The 22,637-nt window shown below is 31.2% G+C and overlaps 1 protein-coding gene across 6 annotated transcripts in view; it reads right to left on the bottom strand.

Moving 5' to 3' along the window:
* Positions 1–22,637, bottom strand: part of LOC148603703 (rho GTPase-activating protein 23-like) — a 73,075-nt gene that overhangs the window by 38,048 nt on the left and 12,390 nt on the right. Inside the window, exons 2-3 of one of the 6 annotated variants that reach the window (XM_088553188.1) lie at positions 18,802–18,870; positions 744–890 (exon numbers count right to left, since the gene is read on the bottom strand). In XM_088553188.1, the coding sequence (XP_088409314.1) occupies positions 744–890; positions 18,802–18,813 (159 nt within the window). In that variant the 5' untranslated portion in view covers positions 18,814–18,870. Of the gene's footprint in view, positions 1–743; positions 891–5,588; positions 5,699–7,938; positions 8,078–10,507; positions 10,532–13,288; positions 13,415–14,581; positions 15,384–18,801; positions 18,871–22,637 lie in introns of those variants that run through there. The other 5 variants (XM_088553186.1, XM_088553192.1, XM_088553190.1 and 2 more) reach the window with 5 other exon arrangements.

Raw genomic sequence — 22,637 nt, 5'->3', positions numbered from 1 at the left:
AGAAACCTGCTTAAAGAGATTTCCAAGAGGCATTGGAATAGCAGAAAAATGGATAGTTGTATAGGAATGGAAATAAAGACCAATATTTTAGTTCATTTTACAATATTCCAAGATGCATTTTACTACTTCATTTTAAATAATGCAAAAGAGATTTTTTTTCATGTTTATCTATATTTAAATCAATCCACATCAGTCTACCATGTCCTGTTTCAGCTCATGCCCAAAAATAAAACAGCATAAAGATAAATGTATGAAATAAACAGATTTTCCAAAGATATTATCTACAATTGAACAGCTGTAATTTATATTAATACTGCATTAAAATGAGAACAGGAAAATGCTGCTCAGGTTTTGCTCCTGTGAGTATTTGCAGAAGTCAGTTACCATGACAGTTTTCACGTTGGTACATTTATTTATTTTTTTTAAACTACCAATGATTCAAAGTCACATGGTGCCAAACATGTACTTTATTGCTGCCTCTAAGGAACCACAACTATAACCAGTAAGTTTGACATCTCGTTAGGTAAAAAAACTATGACAAAGTTCAAGACTTCACAACTAATTCTGAAAACCATGTGAGACTGAAGCATTTACTGTATGACTATTAGTGTATTGTATAGATTAAAATTTACAGGAATCCTTATTTTATTAGCAAGTTAGGACATTAACTAAGCAATATTTTTGTCCTAATAATATCATACACATTAGTTAATGGAGTGCTATAAATTATATTTTTCACTAACAAGTAGGTTAGGACTAGATTTAGTGATATCTGGTGGATATACGATGAAATGCCGTAATGTGAAGCCGTATCCTTGATCTGTCTTGGGTATAATCACAGTCCTAGGTCCTTGCCATGTTGACAGTAACGATCTTGGGTCCCCTATGTTCTGTAATAAACAAAGAAATTCTTAAAGTAATTGCATTAGAATAAATATTTCTCAGGCGTTCAAATAAGTGGTTGACTGAGGTTTGTGACCCCAAATTTCTGATCCAGGACCATTCAAATTTGATTTTACCTTAGTCCTGGACCTTAAACCTTTTCCTTGTCACTGTATTGAGAACTTTTGGTTTTCTCAAAAGCACCATTGATTTGAAAATTAGAAAAATTTCAAGCCGTTTATTTTTCATCATAATATCCTTCATATATACTTAAAATATCAAAAGATATTTCAGATATGTTCTTCAGATGGATTACTCTCCATCTTCTCCTGTTTTACCCATAGGTACCATGCATGATGACACCTAAGCCATTATTAGGCAGTTTGACACATATTTTCTTACTACTACATAATTTATCCCCACCCCCCTTTGCATTCATGTGTTTTTCTATCACATGTTCTAACATATGAGGTTTATTGATATATACACTGTTATCAATACACTAATGAAGAATCTTGCTTCATTCCTATCAACATTAATACTTTTCATAGGAGTTTAGACACCTCTCAATTCCCCATTCAATAGTACTTTCTTTGTGGTAATTAGCTGTACCCCACATTATATATACCAAACAGACATACCACAGATATTTGTACTATGAGTATAAACATACCAGTTTTTATTATATAATATTCTCTGACTGACTTCACACAGTACTGTATAGAGCACCATTAACCATGTCTGATTGTAACAGTACTTACTGTACAGATGATCTTAATTAAATCTCAGTCTTCATAATCAGTTATGACTTGCAAGCCTAAATTTAGCATTCCTTTACCCCTAACCAATAAAAAATTTCTGGCTTCGGTAAATGGGGTATAAATGGCTCGAGACCTACTTCACAGATACATGCTCAATATGAAAAAAATGAAAAGGGGGAGTATTCAATTCACACTACAAGATTGAAGGTGTTGTTTTACCATGACAGAATATGCAAAGTATAGCAAAGCTTGTATTGGCTCCTGTGTACCAAAAATAAAAGAATTCTGGCATTTTAAGACCCTAAACATCAAACCTGAAAATAGAAAATCAAGAAGCCCTATAGAGTTGACATTTTGTGCAATGAATGGAAAGACTAATAAACAGGTTTACAAAAAGGTCAGTGATTTATACGGACATGCATCTCCCCAGCTTTGTGTATGATATTAACATCTTTAATATTTAATGGTCATTGCCTTTCCTGACAGTTTCATTTAGTACATGTAATGTAAGTGACCAATATAATACAGCTACTTAGTTCAACAGAGGATAATCGCACATTATTCCTAATAAGACTTCCATGAGTTGCAAAGTTCATGTAAAGGGTATCTCAGGTTAATTATTAAAGTCAAAATCCTCATTATTCTAAAGATCAGGAAGAAAAATCAATCACAATTGTCTGACAGCCTTAAATATGACCAAGCATGAACAGTTTGGGACCAGTTGAGAAACCAAAGGCATACCAAGGTCTGCAACAATTGGGGAAGGGGCTTGTTATGGAGAAAATTCTGGAATTCATCATTGGAGTTGACCTCCTCTGAGGCAAGTAGGGTGGCCAGACTGCCTACTTTTTCTAAATTTCTGAATCAGCCACTGCAATAGACATTCAGTCTTCAACTCTGCTGAGAAAGAAACATAAACTACCGGTATAACATTTCTATCACCAATCTACTGTCTGTTCATATTTTTGCACTTAAAGCACCCTGTACTCTGCAGAAACCAAAACATGTTTAATGTCAAAATCTCAATAACACAATCTGAGGTCATCAATGTGTTTACACACCAGATGTATACAGAGGTTATACCAAGCTGTTTGTTTACACAGATCAAACGGCAGGGGTTCATTAGACAGTATCAGGTAGAATGCAAGGTGCTCGCAGATGTCAAGATGACAGAGATATGTTTACTTGATACAACCTCTGACCCTGAATGTATACTGCACTGAACTTAATGTTCATGCTTCCACAGAGGTCAAGATGTAAAGATCAGGTCAAATTTGTGACCTTTAAGTGTTTTAGAGTTGTTAGTGTTTAAAGTATGAAAGTATGTCCAGTAATTTCTTGTGAAATATGTACTTGGTAAACGACTTGAGTAAAGAGCAGGATGTTAACTCTAATGTAGAAAAGTTCTGAAATTTGAAACAATACACAATGAGAAGCAGTAATAAGTTAAGGAGAAAACAAAGCTGTCTGAACATGATAGAAACACCAGACTTAAGACACTGATATATTAAAACAGCAAGAACATTTCCAAAGTTCAATCATTCACATGTACAAACACACAAAAAATAATGTCATATAAGTCTGACAGAATCAAAGCAACCAAGGTCCAAATTTGAAACAAACTTACATTACTGATCAACAACACATGGAAAACCGTAAATTCCAAATACAGTAGTAACTTCCATTCTGGTTTTCCATCCCATAATAGAGTTGGTTTTATATGGCGACAAACACTGAGAAATTCCAATACTTCCTTTAAATGGTATTGATCAATGTGTCTCACTCATTTTCCATAAAGATCAATGTAAACATCAACTATATGTACAGAACAGACAGGAGTCCAAAACACATCCAATGTAATTACAGGTATTGGAAAATGATCATCTGATTTAATTGAGCCTTATTAATATCAGATCTCTAATGGCTTAATATCATCATTTACATAGAGGTTAGAGGTCATATAGTTCAATAACCGGGTAATGAGAATCAAGAATCAGCCAACGTCATAGAATCAGAACTAAACAACGTCATTAGGTGATGCTAATACTCGTAAACAACTTCCAGACTTTCTAAAAACAAGTCGTACTGGCATTATGGTATGACGAAAGTATTTGTTCCCGATTTCGTAGAACAAATTCATAGAAATGTAATATCATTAATTAAATTAAACAGCCTTCTCATTCGCTGATGGAAAAAGAAAATAAAATTTTCCATAAATGGTTAACTCAGAACTATTTTAGACATTGCGTAATATGTGAACATTTTACAAGCAAAACTTGATGTTAAGATTTTTTTATCGAAAAATCTTAATATCTTGAAAGAGAGGTAGCAAGCACAAAAAAAAAAGTCACTTCATTTTACTATAGAGTTGTCATCATATTTTATAAGTATGTGAAATGAAATCCTTTGAGATAACCTGGTAATCTATGTCAATAATTAAGGGCTGTGATCCTTGACCAGTCTCAGTGGAATGTCATCAACATAGCATTCCTCTGTGTCTTACATCATACCATCTCTTATCTCAGAGCTGAAGAAGGGATGTTGACATACAACTCAAGGATCCTTCACTGTTGCTAGAAGTATTGGTATTCACTAAAAGTTACATGTTACATTTTACGAGAACATAGTTTTACCAAAAAGTCCCAGTAACTTTTGCAGACCACTCAGCAAATAGGTATTAACTAGAAGGTCCAAACTTCAGTTCAGGACATTTTTAGTCTTTGATATTTTATAAAAAGAGAAAAAAACACTAGTTTCAAATACTGAGGTCCAGGTTGCTTGCCCAGACAAATAATTAGTAAATTTTTCCCCTTTAGAAGTCTTAAGTGACACTTAAGAACTGTCTGTCATGTCTGTATTATACTTCTCTAACACAATGGCTGAACACCAGAGGAATGCCATTAACATTCCATGTCTAAGTGTCTTTATCAAAGAAATATCTGATGAAACTGTTCACAAGAGTGAAGATTCCAGGGAAGTTAAACTTGCCACAAGTCTCTAGCAGCTGGATAGTGAATGAATATTTGATAGTAATGATATTTATTCAAATAATATATATCTATATATTTCGGAGAGACTTGTAGCAAGTCTACTGTGTGGAAGCTCATTAAAAACCCACATGGGTGACATGTATATGTTTTTGTATCAAAATGTTCTATCAAACAAGAAAAGACTAAATTTAGTTAAAGATCACCACAAAACACACAGACTAAAAAGAACTGAAATACCAATGACATTTGAAACATCCAAAATGTTACATGTAGCATTTTAACATGTCCCCTTTTCACATCTGATAACATTGAAGAAAAATGGGCATAACAAATTGATAAAGTAACAAGTCGGCCAAGACAACCTACAATGGCTTTCCTTTCATCATTATTTCAAAAAAAATTTCTTTCAGGTCAAAAAGTGTATTTAAATGTCAAGTTGTGTGAATTTAATCAAGATGTGATAAATTTGAAATTTCATATACTGGGTCAGTAGTCCATCAGATATTCATGTTTAAATGGTTGGGGACACTGCACAGACTACATTAGAAGACATAATTAAGCTAAAGGCTAAATAAGTCTTACAATCATTTTTAAACAGTGGTTAAAATGGGTGGATTGTTATGACCTTTAATACATAGAGTGACTGAAACATGTATGGCTCAAGATGGCTTTCTGCAATGATGTACTTTCAGACCTGTTGTTTGAACTTTAAACACAAGTGCAGAGTGAGAGGTCTAGGAAGTCTGCTGGTCAAGACAACACCAATATACATTGTAATAACATGATTGGAAATTATCAACTGTCCTTACTTATTTGAGTACAAACACAGTGCCTAAAATCAACCTAGACTAGTTTAAATAGGTAACCATATGAGAGGTATTATTCTTCCTCAAACCACAATCACTAGGTAGACAAAAGATAAAGTATATGAATATTGAAAAAAAAAGATACTCACCTCTACAGACATGATGAACAAATATGTCTGGTAATAAAATCCTCATAATAGAACTAATGCAACAACGTCTATAAACAAACAGAACAATACAGTTTACACTGTTAACCAAATATGCTACATGACATGTACACATGAAAACCAACACCTTCTAAAGGCTGGAATAGTCCAGTTAAAGGAATGGCATTGACATAGTCAACATAATTGATCCAATTCAATTACTGTTTAAATCTCCAGTCATAATAAACCTCTTTTGATCTCAGTTTAACCAGATTAGCCAGGAATTTGAGTCCCAATAATAACACTATTGTCCATAATTACCTGACCAAAACATTTAATTAACACCAATTTACAATGCTTAATTATTTCAGTGATTTGGGGTCATTGAAAGACAACAAAATTTTCTGGGTTAAATGCTTGGTGTACTGTAGACTAAGCCATAACATATATACACTCAGACAATACATTGACCAACAGTTGTTATTAGTATATAGTTAGAGTTAGACCACAATCGTTCACAATCTTGAAGTTTTTAAACAATTTATTCCATGAATAATGGTTTCCTTTAAAACTTACAATGCTGAAAGTATGAATAACAGGGAATCAGCATTAACACAAAATTATTAAAGCTACACGTAAGAATACAAGTTAAACTTCACTAACATGCAAATATATTTTCATAACCGCCCCCCCCCCCTTTCCAAAAAAAAAAAAAAATAGTATGAGGTTAGTGTACCCATATAAGAGGCAATAAATAAAACTATTTTCATATTAAACAATCCCACCCCCTGTGAGCAATAAGAGACCATCATAACCACACCAACACAATAGACAACTTGTTATGAAGGTGAGATTTTCACAACTTCCATTAAAAGTGGGATACATCTATTATTTTCCCATAAAATAAATTACTGTATTACCAAATATATTTATATAACAAAGCCAATTCAATTTAAACATAATGGTTTACAATTTCTCCTTGTCTAACACCTTTCCTAAACATTATACAACAGCAAAGCAATGGTATCAGATATCTAAACTGGGATAGGATTGTCACAATTTTGTTTTTCTAAGAGTACATGATAACTCAACCTTACTGTAGATATAGTGCAGGATGACAGAATTAAGAATATTCAAAAGTAAAAAGTTTGATTCTCATCAACACCTTACATAAACAGTGTATTTACACGTATCCTTGGGTCAGGCAGATTATGCTAGTTATCAAGTATAATTTTGTAAGTCATGATGATCATTCCCCACTAGTAGGTTTAACAAAAACCTTAAAACCACAAATCTGGTTTCAATTCCATAATAAAAGTGAAAGCCTGGGAAATACATGTGGTTATAAAAAGATGAATGTTTTTACTTTATATATAAACCAGATAATAGTATGATAAGGCAATACACAAAGGTTGATAAGTTAGGTGGGTTAATCTGAGGTTATATATCAACACCCATTACTGATAAAGGTAATACATGTACAATAATCATGATGATTGTGTTTGAAACAGACAATTTATTACACAGAGTGAAACATCCAAAAAAAAAAAGCAGGAATGGAATCAAATATATATAAACTTGGAAAAATTGCTTATAGAATGCTGATCCTTTACCTATAATTTTGAGTAAGCAGGAAGATTGTGTGTGACAGAGACATAATTCATACTAATTGTACAGCCCTAATTATAATGCATTTCTTTATTCAATTTTATGTGATTCTCATTTTCAGCAAACAAAAACTTCTAAGACAGAAGCTTAACTACAAAGTTCCAATGTCTACAGAAGGTGTAAAAACTGAACCATGTATAAAGTAGAAACAAGAGTTTGTTTATCTCTTTATTAATTTTTTTTAATAAAAGTTTACCTTTATATTTCAATTTTGCATAAAATTTCTAATGAACAGCCCATTAAGAACAAGCACTGACACAATCAAAAACAAATTGGTACAGCAAGGTTATCTTAAGGATTAGATATGTTACATAGTCATGGAGACTGATCCAAATGGATACCTTCATAAAGTATTAAGGTGTCTTTACTACACATGAATTAATGTAATGTGTAGGTCATATGTGATCAGTAGTCATAACATACATTTCCATGTATTAACTTTACAAAAATAAATATCTTTTAAAAAAATGTTTTCTTTAAACAAGATTTTCTCTTAAATAATTCTACACAACCAGTTGAAAATCATGTCAAATATGTTTTGTGTTATGTTGGACATAACAAGATTTTATTTGAACAATTTTATTTACAATTTGAGTCATGTAGAAATCAAATCCATTTCCATTCATATATTTTTATCTTAATCAAACACTCTAACACCTGCAATTACAAATGAATGGGAACATACCTTTGTGTTATGAAATATTCCTAAAAATTTGAAATTCTGAAATAATCTATTTTATGAAAATTACCACCAATTCATATTATGAAAATTAAAACAACTCAAAAACTAACTTCTGAGATGATAAACACAGGTAGATTTTAAGAGGCCAAATGAAGGGGGATTTAAAAATAAGATTATTTATCGCTCAAAGTGATCTTAAGTGTCCGATTACGATTACAAAGAACATGTACTTTAATGTTTTGCCATGCTAATGATCTAAACAATGCACTTGTAACAGAGAGTCAACTTTACAGTACTTGTCCACAACTATTTCATACATGTACTTTGAAGTACAAGTATTTTGACTAACTGCTATTGAACATGACCTTTTAAGGATATTGTTTTATGCCAACAGTCTGTAAACTTAGAAATCGTCTGAGAAAAATGCCTTCAAGTCAACACTTCACCCTTTATATCACTCTTCTGATGTTTGGTAGAGTTATGCACAAACCAAGGCTTTTGACGAGTTTTTGCTTGACCTTTTACAGGGCTTTTGGAATCAGTATTTCAGAGTTTTGTATTAAAATTGGCCAATTATAAGGTTTTCATGGTAATAGTTTGTCAAATATCATGTCAAAAGAGCTAATCTGCTATAACCAAGTCATGGCAGCGGTATAATACAATAAAGACCATGGGGAAAAGACATCTGCTGAACAACACACAATAGACTTTGTTATGTAACATCAATGTAATCACAGTATTTCACTTTACATTAAGGTTGAGTCCATAAGGACTTTAGTAATATAAGATACATTGTATTTGAGACATAAAGGACTAGTTTTAACGCCTGAAAATCACACTTTATGACATGGGCAGTCACAGTTCGAAATCTTTACAAGCTAGATGTTGAGTTATACCAAAATGTGGATGTAGTACACAAATTCCTCAGAATCTACGGGTAAACAATGAAATTTTCTATTAAATTTATGGTTTATGTATCATTACATTTTACTGTAATGGTCAGGGTTACACTTACATACCTCACATGAATAAACTAAAGTGTAACAAATGAATGGTCTGTCTTGTTAAAGGGATATTGACCCAGGTATTGAACACTCATGAGCACAGATCATAACAAATGCCACAATGGTGTTATTTCCTGAAGTGTTCTAGGATTCCACTTTCAGGTCAACCAGGGCAGGTGCATTGTTGTACTCAGCAAGTAGAAAAGAAGAAATTTTGAAGGATTTGTTAAATACAGACTTTAACTGGAGGAAAGTTAATCCTAATTTGGAGTTTTCCCATGGAAATGTTCAAAATCCTCACACTGTCCTATGCAACAAATGTACTTACTATGACAGCAGATACAAAGAACAAGAAATGACATAAGGATATACAGTTGCCAATGAAAAGTGTGGCATCCCCTTGCTTCCTACAATTTTAAATGACCTTCACTAATAACCATGAATATCAATTTGTTTCTGATCTGGCTATAAGAACGAAATATGTAAAAGTCATTATCAAATCAAGAATGTAAATTCTAGAGAGTTCACAAGGATTTTACAACAGATGCTTATAAGATGGACAGTATTAGTCTTAAAATATCTCCATCACAGCTCCATGATTAAAGAATAATACTTAATACATGTACGTAGTGAGCATTCCATGGGGCTCAAGGCAGTATTATTTACAGAATCATTAATGTAGCTTTCTATACATTAAACACACTGGTATAATATACATATCAAATTTATAATCTTGCAGGCAGCTTCTATAAATGAATGACATGTTTAGTATCAATGCATCATACCAATTCCTATGAATCCAAATGATCCACACCTGTCACCTAACCTGATAAAATACTGGTTTTGGGGTTCATGATTTGTTTATCAAATACTGAGTAAATCAGATCACAGTTATATTAATAGAAGATTAACAAGGATTAACAAGATAAATCCATTATAATAACAATACAGCAGATTAATTGGTAATACAAACAAATGTCTCCCTTAGTATATTTCCATGTATTATATGTATGAATTCGTAGATTGTAAGTTAAACTGAGTATAAGCTTAATATGGTAATTCTGAGTATTTTGTGACTGTGGTGAATCAGAATAAAGAGGATTTTATAAGTATAACTTGAGACAATGTGATGTTGTTATATATACATCTATTATACATGATGATCCTCTCACAAGACAAGACACCTTCTTACTTTTATAACCTGAAAATCAGCTCTGAACTCTGAACTCTGAAAAGTAATTCACTATACGTCAGGATTAACAAGACAAATAGTAACTACACTGCTACTGGTACATGTATATAGCTACTAGATTTTCACTTAAAATGAAAAAAATACCTAATTCAAATGCTGACTGCATCCAAAATCTGGAAGTACAATGCATCCACAATCTTTCTTATATAAGTTCTGAAATGTCTAAAGCAATTCCAAAAGAACTGTACAATTACTATGTAAAAAATCCATTATTTATCACACAAACAACCCATTTGACAGAGAAACATATTTTCTTCATTTTAATCAAATCTAAACATCACTGCCTCAGTATAAAATTGTTCACACTATCACATACCAAAATCATTAGATCTAGTCAGCACCCAATAAAAAACCCTCATATCAACCATCAATATATCAAGTAAATCTAAAAATTCTCCATAAAAATCCACAGAACAAACATCAGCACATTACTCTATAAATCAAACAGAGAAATGTAAATCACATTTCAGGCCTATCTATAAAAAACATCACTATCTGGGAACCTGCATTAAGTCTATCCTGATCAAAGATACCAGAATGCTACATGCATTAGTCATCACAAACAATTCTAACTTCATTCAATACAATCCCAAGGCACCATTGCTGAGAAATAAGACTTGCACATCTTAAGTGGGTGACAGTAATTATCAAGAAGAAAAAAACAAGGTGAAGATTTCCTGAAGCTTTCCCTCTAGATCTTCTTATTGCATTGTAGCAATTGATACATACAATGGGATAGAAACTGAACTGGTTACTTTTTTCTGTATACAAAAAGTAAAGTGGTTACAACAAATTCCAAATTATATCAAGCCCTGTTGACACTATGGTCAGTTTTTGAAGCTTTTTTGTGTCCACTATCAAAGAAAACTTACTTCAAAAACATTTATGGAATCAGATGGAATAGAATTTCATCCTATTTTTCCTGAAAGTTAGATGAAATCTGACAGGAATTCACAAATCTAAATTGAGCTTTGCAATGATGCAAGTGACAAAAAAGAAATAGTTCACCCCAGTTTCTCCTTCTCCTTTTCAAAATGTATTTTTTTTTAAAACACAAAAGACACAGTAACGTAGCAATATGGTCTTCCTCTGAGAATGGAACCATTTTTGTGTTTGTAAACACTGATTCACACATTTTCTTTGATAGCCTTGGTATATGACTTTGAACAACACATTGGTCCAAGTTTTCATTGGCCAAGTTTTTGAACATATACTTCAATAGTGTCAACAGTGTTTAATTTAACCAATTATTTTCATTATATGTTTATAATGAAATCTGATAATATGTACAAGCTGCCCTTATTTTCAAAATTTAATTAATAGTTAAGCCTTAAGCAAAGCAACTGTATTGTATTAGTGTCCATAAAGTGTCTTCCCAAGGCTATATCTAAATTAAAACATGTGGGTTAATTAATTACTACAAATGTGACTCATAAAAGGAAAAAAAGGCATAAAATAATCAAAAACCACAAACCATGTCCCACAAAAGCATCAAATTTAGACAGATCATGTGAGTCATCTAAAGTGAAAGTAGACAATGAATCAAAAATGAAAGTAGGATAGACTTGATCAAAGTAATCTAGATAAATATCTTGACAGAATGACAGTTACTTGTTTTTATGACAAACTAAAATTTTTACAGACTATTATAATGAACTTCCACAATTTCATCAATGTAAAGAATGTCTCATAATAAAACCACAAATCAAATAGACTTACATGGAAGATTGATTGACACAGAATAGCAGTGTAAGTATAATATTAAAACTATTATTGGTACATCTGTCACTAAATCTACTTCTTTGAATGATTTCAAATAGGATTCAAACTGGCATACAGTGTAGTCTTCAAATTCACAGACAAAAAGATTAAAACCCAATCATGCCAACTAATATATCCATTGACTAACACAAGCATATTTATGTGTTTGGTTCCCATAACAAATTAGTATTTTCAAAGTATGGAGAACGAAGTAAAGTTATCCTAAATTATGATAATGGTTGCACACTAGTCAAAAAGTATCTATATCACCAATGCTTCAGGATAAATTTAAATAGCTTTTCAGATATTTTCTAGATGTATTTGAATATGAGGCAAAACAAATCAAATTAAGAAAAATGATGTGCCACTTATAGCCTGATTCTTACACAGAATGGTACTTAATACATGTATTGGTCACATTTATTTTGGATTTTAAATCAATTTCACTGTGAAAAGGGAAAACTTCAGCAGTTTTTTTTTTTCACACAAAAAATAAGTGTAAAATTAATAGTAACTTCTGCAGGGATGATTTTACAAGGTCTACAAACAAAGCAGATATTGGCAAAATTGGAAGTAAGTACAAAGTAAAAACAGAATCGTAACTGTAAAATCGGAACTTGAAATTGCGGAACTCTGTTAAAAAGCGGAATAAAATCATCCCTGGTTCTGATGTCATAGAGTATTGTGTCGCTATAACTTACCACTAGTTTTATGCATACAAATTTGTGTGATAATGACCAACAGTTTTCTTCTGCATTATTTAAAAAAAAAACATGATAAAATTTGAAATGGACAAGTTTGTTTAATTAATTTTAATGACCACATAACAGTAGAGAATTAAGGTATAAACATCAGTTCTGACCATGTCCTCAATCAATCTTGTTGCAAAGATATTTTATGTCATTCTGACATGTCTATGACATTCATGTCAACATAGAAATCTTTATAAATGAAGAGATAACTTATTTAAATTTTACTCAAGTGAACAGATTTAGCCTATTTGGACATTTATATGTTCCAAAGGAACAATTACGTTGATTCAGAAGTGTTTGGCAAAACAAAAAAAAATCTAGACCATTTAACATACCAGAATTATTCCATTTTCATTGTATTTACAATACCAGTGATCAGTAAGTAATTAGGCATGTTTTACATGTACAGCTAGCAGTCATAACTCATATTTCATAAATCAGGTCATGAACTGAAGTAAATTTTTCTTAATAATATATTACCATACATTACATATTATTTTCCTCACATAAATTGCCTAAAATTTCCTAAAAGTAATTTTGACAGCTTTTACAAGTATCTCTTAACAATCACCCATAAAACTGACCCGTTAGTGAATTATGTATACTGATTTCCAAATCCAAGACAGAATCTCACTAAACTTTCCAAGAAAACAAAAAAAAAAGAAAGACAAAACTCACCAACTGTCGACGTGTGATGTTATCTCTTGTCTGGAACAATAAGTCAGTGCACGATAATGCATTACAATGCACGTGCTGTACCTTTTTCGCGTGACTAACGACAGTGATTGGTACATGTAGGAAGAGATGAGATTGATGATGATACTCAATAGGATTGGCAACAGAAATAACACTTCAAAACATTAATATTATTTCTACAAAAAAGATTGGATGATGGCAGTTTTATGTTGATGGTATGTATATACATGCTGCATTTGATTACTTTAAGAAAATTGTGTATTTCATATTTGTCTGATTATTGGCAGACATTTGCTAAATTAATAAAACAAAACTTTTCTCAGAATCCTAAAATCCAGAATTCTTACAGGTAACAGTAAACAAAATAAGTTTATAATTATAGATTTTATAGTTACACCAGGAAATTTAGAAAATCAAGAGCCTGAAGGAAGGGAGGTAATTCAATGATCCATCATGCACAATTTAATTAACTATTTCACATAAGTTTAAAAAAAGGGAATTAGAATACAGAACAAGATAAAGGTGAAATGTGATACTAAAACAAATACAATCATGTACTTGATTAACAAGTGACATCTTCATTATCTCTAAAGGCATGTCAATGTCAGGTATACAAATCTATCATAAGAGTTAATTAGATTATCAGGAGTGGATCCACAATTTCATACATAGGGGTGGGAGGTGGTTCTCATCCTAAAGTTTATAAATGGTAGACAGGTTCAGAGGTTCAGACTATCATTTTCTACTCATTTTGGTCCAATATAAACACAATTATCTTCCAACAAACGGGTTTTAACCCCAAAACCACTCTCTGGATCCACCACAGCTATTATGAAAATAAAAAGAGTTTGTACCAAAAATTAATAATCTAAATGTTGAGCTGCATCCTTTTGCTCATAAAATTCTAATTTAACTGACTTTCCCACGTACACATGCACTAGTTAGGCTATAGGATACAGAGTACAAATAAACATATAGACCTTCCATGTGGATCCTATCTACTAAATCACTTCCTTTTAAAGATGACAACCAGAGGAAAAAATAAAAATGGTTGAAAAGCAAAACAATGACCGTAAAACATCAGACAAAATATTGATAGGGCATTACTCAGCCTTAAACTTTTCATTCAGCAAGCAAACATTCCAACTTTGTGTTTTGATCTTATTAATCAAAATAAATACCTGATCATTAAATCCCTCACAAGTCCAACTTTTCCTTCCCTCCATACTGAGTGGATCAGGTAATCATAAGGAATTATCCATTCCAAGGTCAGAATATATTACAACAGAGATGATTAAAATTAGCTTAAGTCCTGTCCATGACCAAGATAGAATTTGGACACTATTAAAATTCCTGCCTTTGTCTAATACATTTACGTAAGAGATTAAAGAGATCCATATTTAGAGAATTCCATAATTGTTATTGTCCTTCACACAAACAAATACACAATTATTAGATATAGTGGACTATATCCTTACCATTGGTCAAGTAAATATACCACACCTTCAGATGTTCGAACCTATCAATCAAATTAGTTCTGGTGACTACTTGTACTAATGACAAGTACAAGTACATGTACCTTTTATCCAGATCATTAATTGAGCTCTAACAAGAGTGTGTATTCACTGCTTAAAACTTTAACAACAAAGAAAATCCCACCAAAATTGAACAAATGTTGGCAGCAGAGAAAAATCAATCAATTACATCTAACACAAATCCTTTAATGCTGTATCAAAATAACATCAAATCAGAATTCCATCACATTTCATTATTTCTGCTTAAATAAAAACATAATACAAGTACTATATACTTCTAAACTATGTAAAGAATCCTTCCACTAATAATCATTCAAAATATGTAGGCTGCGAAACCAAAATATCCAGAGTATCAGTAAAAACTCCTACACCATCAGATATCACAGTAGCCACTTATCCCGGACAAAAATAATCTAATATCATATTTATCTCCTCAGGTATTTGACCTATGACCCTAGAAATGATTGACAGAAAACAACAACATTGATCAATACCAGTCTAATTTTAATCAGACTGGGCTCCAGTCTTGAGCCATGTGTTTACAAATAAATCTATAAATAACTTGCAGACATGTAACATCTGTCAAAATTACTTCAGAAGTTTAACCTTTAACCCTTATCTGATCCAGTATTATCCAATGAGATCTTATTGATAAGGTCAAAAGGTAATAATCTTCCTATTTCTGTTAGCTACACCTGATGATAGAAATGATAAGTTCCATTAATACATGTTCTCTTATGTTATTTGATAGCCATTACAAAGACAAAATGGAAAATATTTAAAGGACCATCATCTTCTTCAAACAGTTTTAAATTTTAAATATACAGAGAATGGATATGATAAATATAAAAAAAAATGTCAGCTCAAGGCCAACCATGGGTCTTCAATGCATGCCAAGGAAACCCTCACATCACAGGGCAGACCACAGCAGTCTATTAAATAAGTAGGTAAAGCATTCTGAAATGAATGGGCTTTTTATAATTTACCAACTTGGATAATGGAATCAATGGAAAAATAGCTAGAAAAGTGGGTAGACTTGGGTTAACTTGCAAATATAAATACTTTTACCTTAATTGGTCACATGTGCATGGAGAATGGCAAATATATAGTAAGTATTGTTTTTTTTTTCAGGGAAAAATCAATTTTTGGAACATGACTGCCTTGTAATCCTATAGGTCAATCTTTGAAAACAATTAATGAAAGACATTTTCAACAACAAAATATTATTACATTTAATTGCATACCTGATTATTGCATATTTCTTGCAAGTTTTTAAGGGAGGAAAGGAAGAAAAATTCTTCCCAATTTATTGTCAAAAACATCCAAATATCAAATTTATCACATTATTCAATACTGCTGGTGTCGCTATTTTAGAAAATTTGGCAAAGTTTATAAAAGTTATTCTTTTTAAGGTCGTCCCTCCTGGTTAGATGACAACAATATTTTTACACAAATATGTACCATTCTTGTTACACATGCACTGTAAAATTGTATAATTTTATATTATGTTTGTAATTTCTCGATAACATATGTTTATGAGAATAAAGTATTCATATTCATATTCTGTTAATTGCATAACATTTTCATGAACCAAATAATTTCCCTTCTTTACCATGTTAAAAATTCCTCTTAATTGCATAGGTTTAAACTGACATTCTTCTTCATTGCATATTTTTGTCCAAAATGTTACAAAACTTGACACTTTCTGACTTCCTGTATTTTTAACAATTACTCAATTACTTATAAAGGTGTAGCTTATTCAACTGTTGGATGTTTTTTTATAGTAAAATTAGTCAAAAAGCCATATGACTTTATTTCTTTGTTTGTAATTACATTATGTTGTTTTAATCAATGCCCTAGAGTTGTTTATTTAGGAACAGGAAGATATATAAGAGAAAAAGACCATTACACCATACCAAGAGAAAAAGACCATTACACCATACCAAATTCAACATTCCTGATAATAGCATATTTCTGTAAATGCATAATTTTTCTTTGACAACTTGGGTATGCTATTAAGAGGAATCCAAAGTACAGGTACATGTAGTATAAAAGAAGCTCAAGTCCAACAACCGTCATTTCTACAATTTTTGTCCAAACATAAATTCCCGACAGTATGCACATCTCCATGTAGTTATAATACCTCCCACAAAGTTTCATAACAATGCTGCAAGCTGCTTAGAAAATAATTTGGACGGACCGACAGATGGACAGACAGACAAGGTGAAACCTACATAACCCACAAATTTCACTTATGAGGGTATAACTGAGGAAATAACTTGAAGAAAATACATTTCAGGAAATCATCTCTGATACAGTGACATGTAAGATTCTTACCTTTGCTTTGTGTGTCATTCACATTGTTTTGTTTGTCCATATGATACAAATTATCACAATTTTCTACATTTTTAAAAAAAAATCATAAGAGTCATTTACAGAAGCATCAACTGTACTTTGATTAAATTGAAATATTGAAGATGAAACACAACTCAGCCACTTTATAAAATATTCCAATAAATCATAAAATCAACTGTTTTCACTAACTGAGTCATAAATGTTAATTGAATAATAAAATGGAACGACCAAGTTGAGGAAATCTTTTGAAGAGGAGATTTCAAGTGAAGACACATTTAATCAACAGGTAATAATGTACCAGTGTCTACAGGTACCTGACAAGTAAATATTGACTAAGAACTTGTGTGACTTCCGGCCAATCTCTAATATCAACAGCGGTTCTATTATAGCCATAGTCCAGTGTTTGGTTTAGATATCATAAGGTGATTAACATTCCATCCATCATATTATATTGGCTTGTTTTTCCTTTCTATCACATTATCATTTTGTTTTCTCCTACCTGATTTATCTTACATGTGTCTTTTTCCTCTCTGCATTTCACTTTTGCAAAATAATTCTTCATTCATTCATAATGATTATTTTATATTTTGATAACTATGACATACATAGTCTTTGTATTAATGATAACAGTTTTAATAACTACTACTAATTATGGTAATACTGTCGGTTTCTATCAGAAGTCTTTAAAATTATTGATTAGGGTCTTAATTATGTTAAAAAAAGGTTTTCTACAGTTAGCTGCTTACACTGCTGAATTTAAAGTTTAAAAGTTAAAATATTATTTAATAAATAAAAAAAGGACATGATTCTAATAGAACAACAATGGAATATGTCAATCTGTATATCTGTTTTTCAACAATTTATACTCACATATAATATAAATTGATAGTCCAAACTTTACAAAAACACATCTTAATAATCCATTCAAGTTAAATATACATGAACATGTACATCTACATGTACATTGTAATGATGTCTTGTAGATAACAATGTGATGGTCATAAAATAAACAGACTATAACAATGATTTGGCTGTCCCACACATAGCCATTATCACTTACTCATTATATTGTGTAATTTTCTCATATAAAGTGTCTGGAGATTATATGAATTATCTCCCCTTTAGCCATATAATAACAGATTATCTGCCCTTGGGGCTTTAACCATGTTGTAATTGTGTCTGTTAATATCAGTGGTTGTGTAAGTAATTGAATGTTTTTTTTTCACTAAATTAAATTTATAAAATGTTGTTTATTGTGTTTATAAATGCATTGAAAGAAACTATCAGTCACAAATAGTGCATCCAGCATGTCCATATGATAGGACTAAACTATTGCTTGAGCAGCAACTTGCATTTTAATAGAAACTGGCTTAAAATTTACCAGTAGTTTAACTTGTACTGCAATCAGGAGCATCAAATTCAAACACTATATCATGCCATAAGTTACTTAATTTATTTTACATGATTTTTTATATGATTTAATATGAATTACTGTCTGTAGAAAAGCCTACCTTCTGATCCATGGTCAACACCACTTTCTTATCAAATTCATAGCTTTGGAATGTCTACATACTTTAAACCTGTATAACAATAAAAATAAAACTTCATCAGCATCTTTGTATTATTTGTATCATCCTGCCTAGATAGTATAAGTTCAGTAAACCTATATATTGTGAACCTTTCAATGTAGCAAACATTCAGTAACATCCTGTAAAGATAGGAAAAAATTAACTTAATATTATCTAACAATGACAATGTGGTATCCTATATTCATGTTAATTGTGTGAAGCCACATCATAATTTACTAACTTACATTCAAAATTTGGCCCTCATATCCCTCTATACTGCATGTACTGATTAAAAAGTTACTTACATCACTGAAAATACATCCTGATGTAGATTTTTCCCATTTTTATGTACATTACTTCAATATACAAGGTTCTGTTTGACTTGTTTGAAAGTGAATTTGGTGTTTTCTGAAATTCTATGTGTAATTGCATAGCAATTAGAAACTCTTGATTCCATTTAAGACCTGAAACTATAGGGTCTACTTATTCTATTGCTTTCTACTCCACTAGTGAAACAAAAGTATGGAGGAAATGTCCATGAAACAACCACCCAAGTGGTCCAATACTAATAACAAAACAATAAAACCAATGTAAGCTCTTGTTGGCTATAACGGTTCATTTGAATCACAAAAAACTTCTGCATAAGCTTGAGTAGAATTAACTTCAGACAATTGCTATTCCTCATAACAAAATTTCTACCATTGAAAAAACTCTTAATTAACTCACAGTTGAAAGCAAAACCTTTAAAAATCCTTGTATTTTTTCTTTTAATGTCTACATATTTATAACCCTTATAATGATATATCATACATTTTCCATCTTCTGAAGACTTATGACAAGCATTTTCATCTGTAGATGATTTATTTATCTGTAATCTTATATATAACTTTTAAGATCAGTCAAAATAATTTTTTCAATTGGTGATGCAGTGAAAATCACTTCCTTTCACTAAACAGTGTGATCTGGGATACTTACAACATTGCCATAAACCTCAGATTTGATGTTAACCAACCTAACCTACTTCTTTGTTTAAAAACGTCTAAAATAGCAAGCAATATTGGTATCCTATATTTATGTTAATTGTGTGAAGCCACATCATAATTTACTAATTTACATTCAAAATTTGGCCCTAATATCCATCCCTACTGCATGTACTGATTAAAAAAAAAGTTACTTACATCACTGAAAATACATCCTGATGTAGATTTTTCCCATTTTTATGTACACTATACTTCACTATACAAGGCTTTGTTTGATATGTACGAAGTAATGATTATCAATATGTTACATAAACATGCAACAGAATTATATTATTATTTTCTACTTATTCATAATATTCAATAGTGACAAAAATACCAGAATGACTTCCCTGAATATTATTGGACACCAGCTATTTTTATCCAAGGGGTTGGGGGGCCTGGGATTTGATGTGGGTTAAAAAAGTTTTTTCCCCTGGCACAAAATTTTATTCATATTTCAGCAGGAACCAGAATCAATATTTATTTGAAAATCTGCCTTATTATACATATACATAACAGGGAAATATAGAATCATTAGTTTTATTTTTTTTAATGGATGGGTAAAATTTTTTTCTCTTAAAAATTTGAAACATTTATTTTTAATCAAAAAGTTCCCAGCTCCAGCCCTCGGCCCCTCACTAAAAAATAATCAGTCTAATAATAAGAGATATAAATTGCTTAGTGCAGACGAACAAACTTGGAATCACTTTGTCCATTTGTCTCAGCTGCCAATTGATGGATTAATTTCAAATTTGGTGTGCAGCTTCATATAGATGGGGCATACTTATATAGCAATTTTAAACACTGTTTGATATTGAGTTCATATCTGTGAGACTTAGCTACCATTTTTGTCTATAAGAAATGATAGAGAAAATTTTCTGTCACAAACATTTAGGCTCCCAATGAAGGTATTGATTTCTAATTAAGTATGTAGCTTTATATAGATGTTTACATTGGTTATGTTTACTCTCCAATATCAACTTCCTGTACAAGTCAGGGTAAATGTATGCCTAGCAAGTAACTTCAAGTGTTTTTAAAAATATGTACATAACTTTTTCTATCCGTTCTGATCTGTAGCTGATTTCCACTCTTTATGAAGGGTCACAGTGTTGCTGCATATTTTTAAAAAAAAAATGCGTTGAAATGCAAATAAAAATGTAAATGAAGAGGTATAATTTACTTGTACAGTATATACATACTATTCAACTGGCACAGTCTATAAAAATTTGTTGATAAAATAAAAAAAAGTAATGCAAGCTTCAAAAACAGATTCTTAAAATACAAAACCTACATGTAAATATCCAGTTTAGTCTTGCAAAGACAGCTTTAACAAATCATGACAAAATACAAAATTTAACTTTGTTGTGAATGAACAGCTAAATCTGATTGACTCAGTCAAGAGAAGTCTGGTGCCTTTTTCATGCATTAAAAAAAAAACAAAAACAAAAACAAAAAACAAAAAACAGCTACAAGTGTAAGTTTTAAGGCCGATGATTTTGTTTATTATTTAAATTAGTATGATGACATGTTTATATCGGGTTACACATAAAATAAATTATAAATATATACTATTATTTACTGTATTGTACATTACATACATGTACAAAAGAGATCCCTTAGGTACCAGAATTAAAATATCAAAGTGCTGTTAGTACTGGAGGTTTTTGATTCTTGTGAAAATAGTAGTATTCACTCAATCTCGAAGATAACATGATGCAATATAAAACTGTTACCATAAATTGGCATTACCTATGCATGTAATTCAGATCTGTTTTTATCAATTTAGATCGAATATCAGAATTGATATAGCAGTTGTCAGAGCCTTTAGATTTGTAAAGCCCCAAAGCATCTGTAATTATCTTATACTGCCGCAGGAAAATGGTCCACTGGATACCCCATTAAGGTTCAAATGCAGATAGATATGTCCACTTTATAGGTTATTCTAATTTGTCATATTTAATTCTGTGCTATTTACGCCAATAAACAAACCCAATAAACAACTTTTACTTTGAACTAAATATGATGATTAATTTGGTTTGTATTAACAACAATACAACTAAAGAATAGTTGATCTCTAACCTCACCGATACCTGTTTATTTCTATGCATTCACGAGAATAAACCAATCATTAATTACATTATATTCAGCTTGTCACCTATAAGTACAATATTCTTAGACGCATAATAAAGCATTTAATGTTTAGCTAGAAAAAAACCTGCCAGATTATAATCATCCCTCACAGAAATAAAAAGAGCAAGCCTGAGTGTGCTGGTGTACATAATTTGTCAATTTATTTTTTATTGGACCTTCGCTCGCTCTTTGTTCTTTGTTTACATCAGCTGGTAAAACTTTAATTGTTTTGTTTCCTGTGGATAGCTAAAGTGTAAGTTTGATTTATTTACTCTTTTTTTAACTTATGATAGAATGTTTTGGAAGGTTTCAATGCTTATATTATTGCCAATCAATTAACCAATAATTCAATATTTTGACATCACATAGGAAAATCTTTATGTCATTGTTTCTGTGGTAAATTTCTATGTTCAAATTAAGATAAGCCCGTTTTATGAATTTATTAACGTTTCCCTTGGTCCATATATCAATTATAAATTTATGAGATTTTTTACGGTTTTGCACACAGGTCACGGTCGAGATTTTGCTATGTATGGAAAGCAATAACCGTCATAAACCTAAAAGTGTATAATATTTGTAATTGATTTAAGACTTGATATGTTTTTTAGACAAGTATTTGAATGCGTGTTT

This window comes from Perna viridis, chromosome 11, assembly GCF_037379345.1.
Source record: "Perna viridis isolate PV_CMFRI_1.1 ecotype Kerala chromosome 11, ASM3737934v1, whole genome shotgun sequence".
NCBI lineage: Eukaryota > Metazoa > Mollusca > Bivalvia > Mytilida > Mytilidae > Perna > Perna viridis.
The sequence above is the reverse complement of the archived record's forward strand: the minus strand, read 5'-3'. Positions and strand labels throughout refer to the sequence as shown.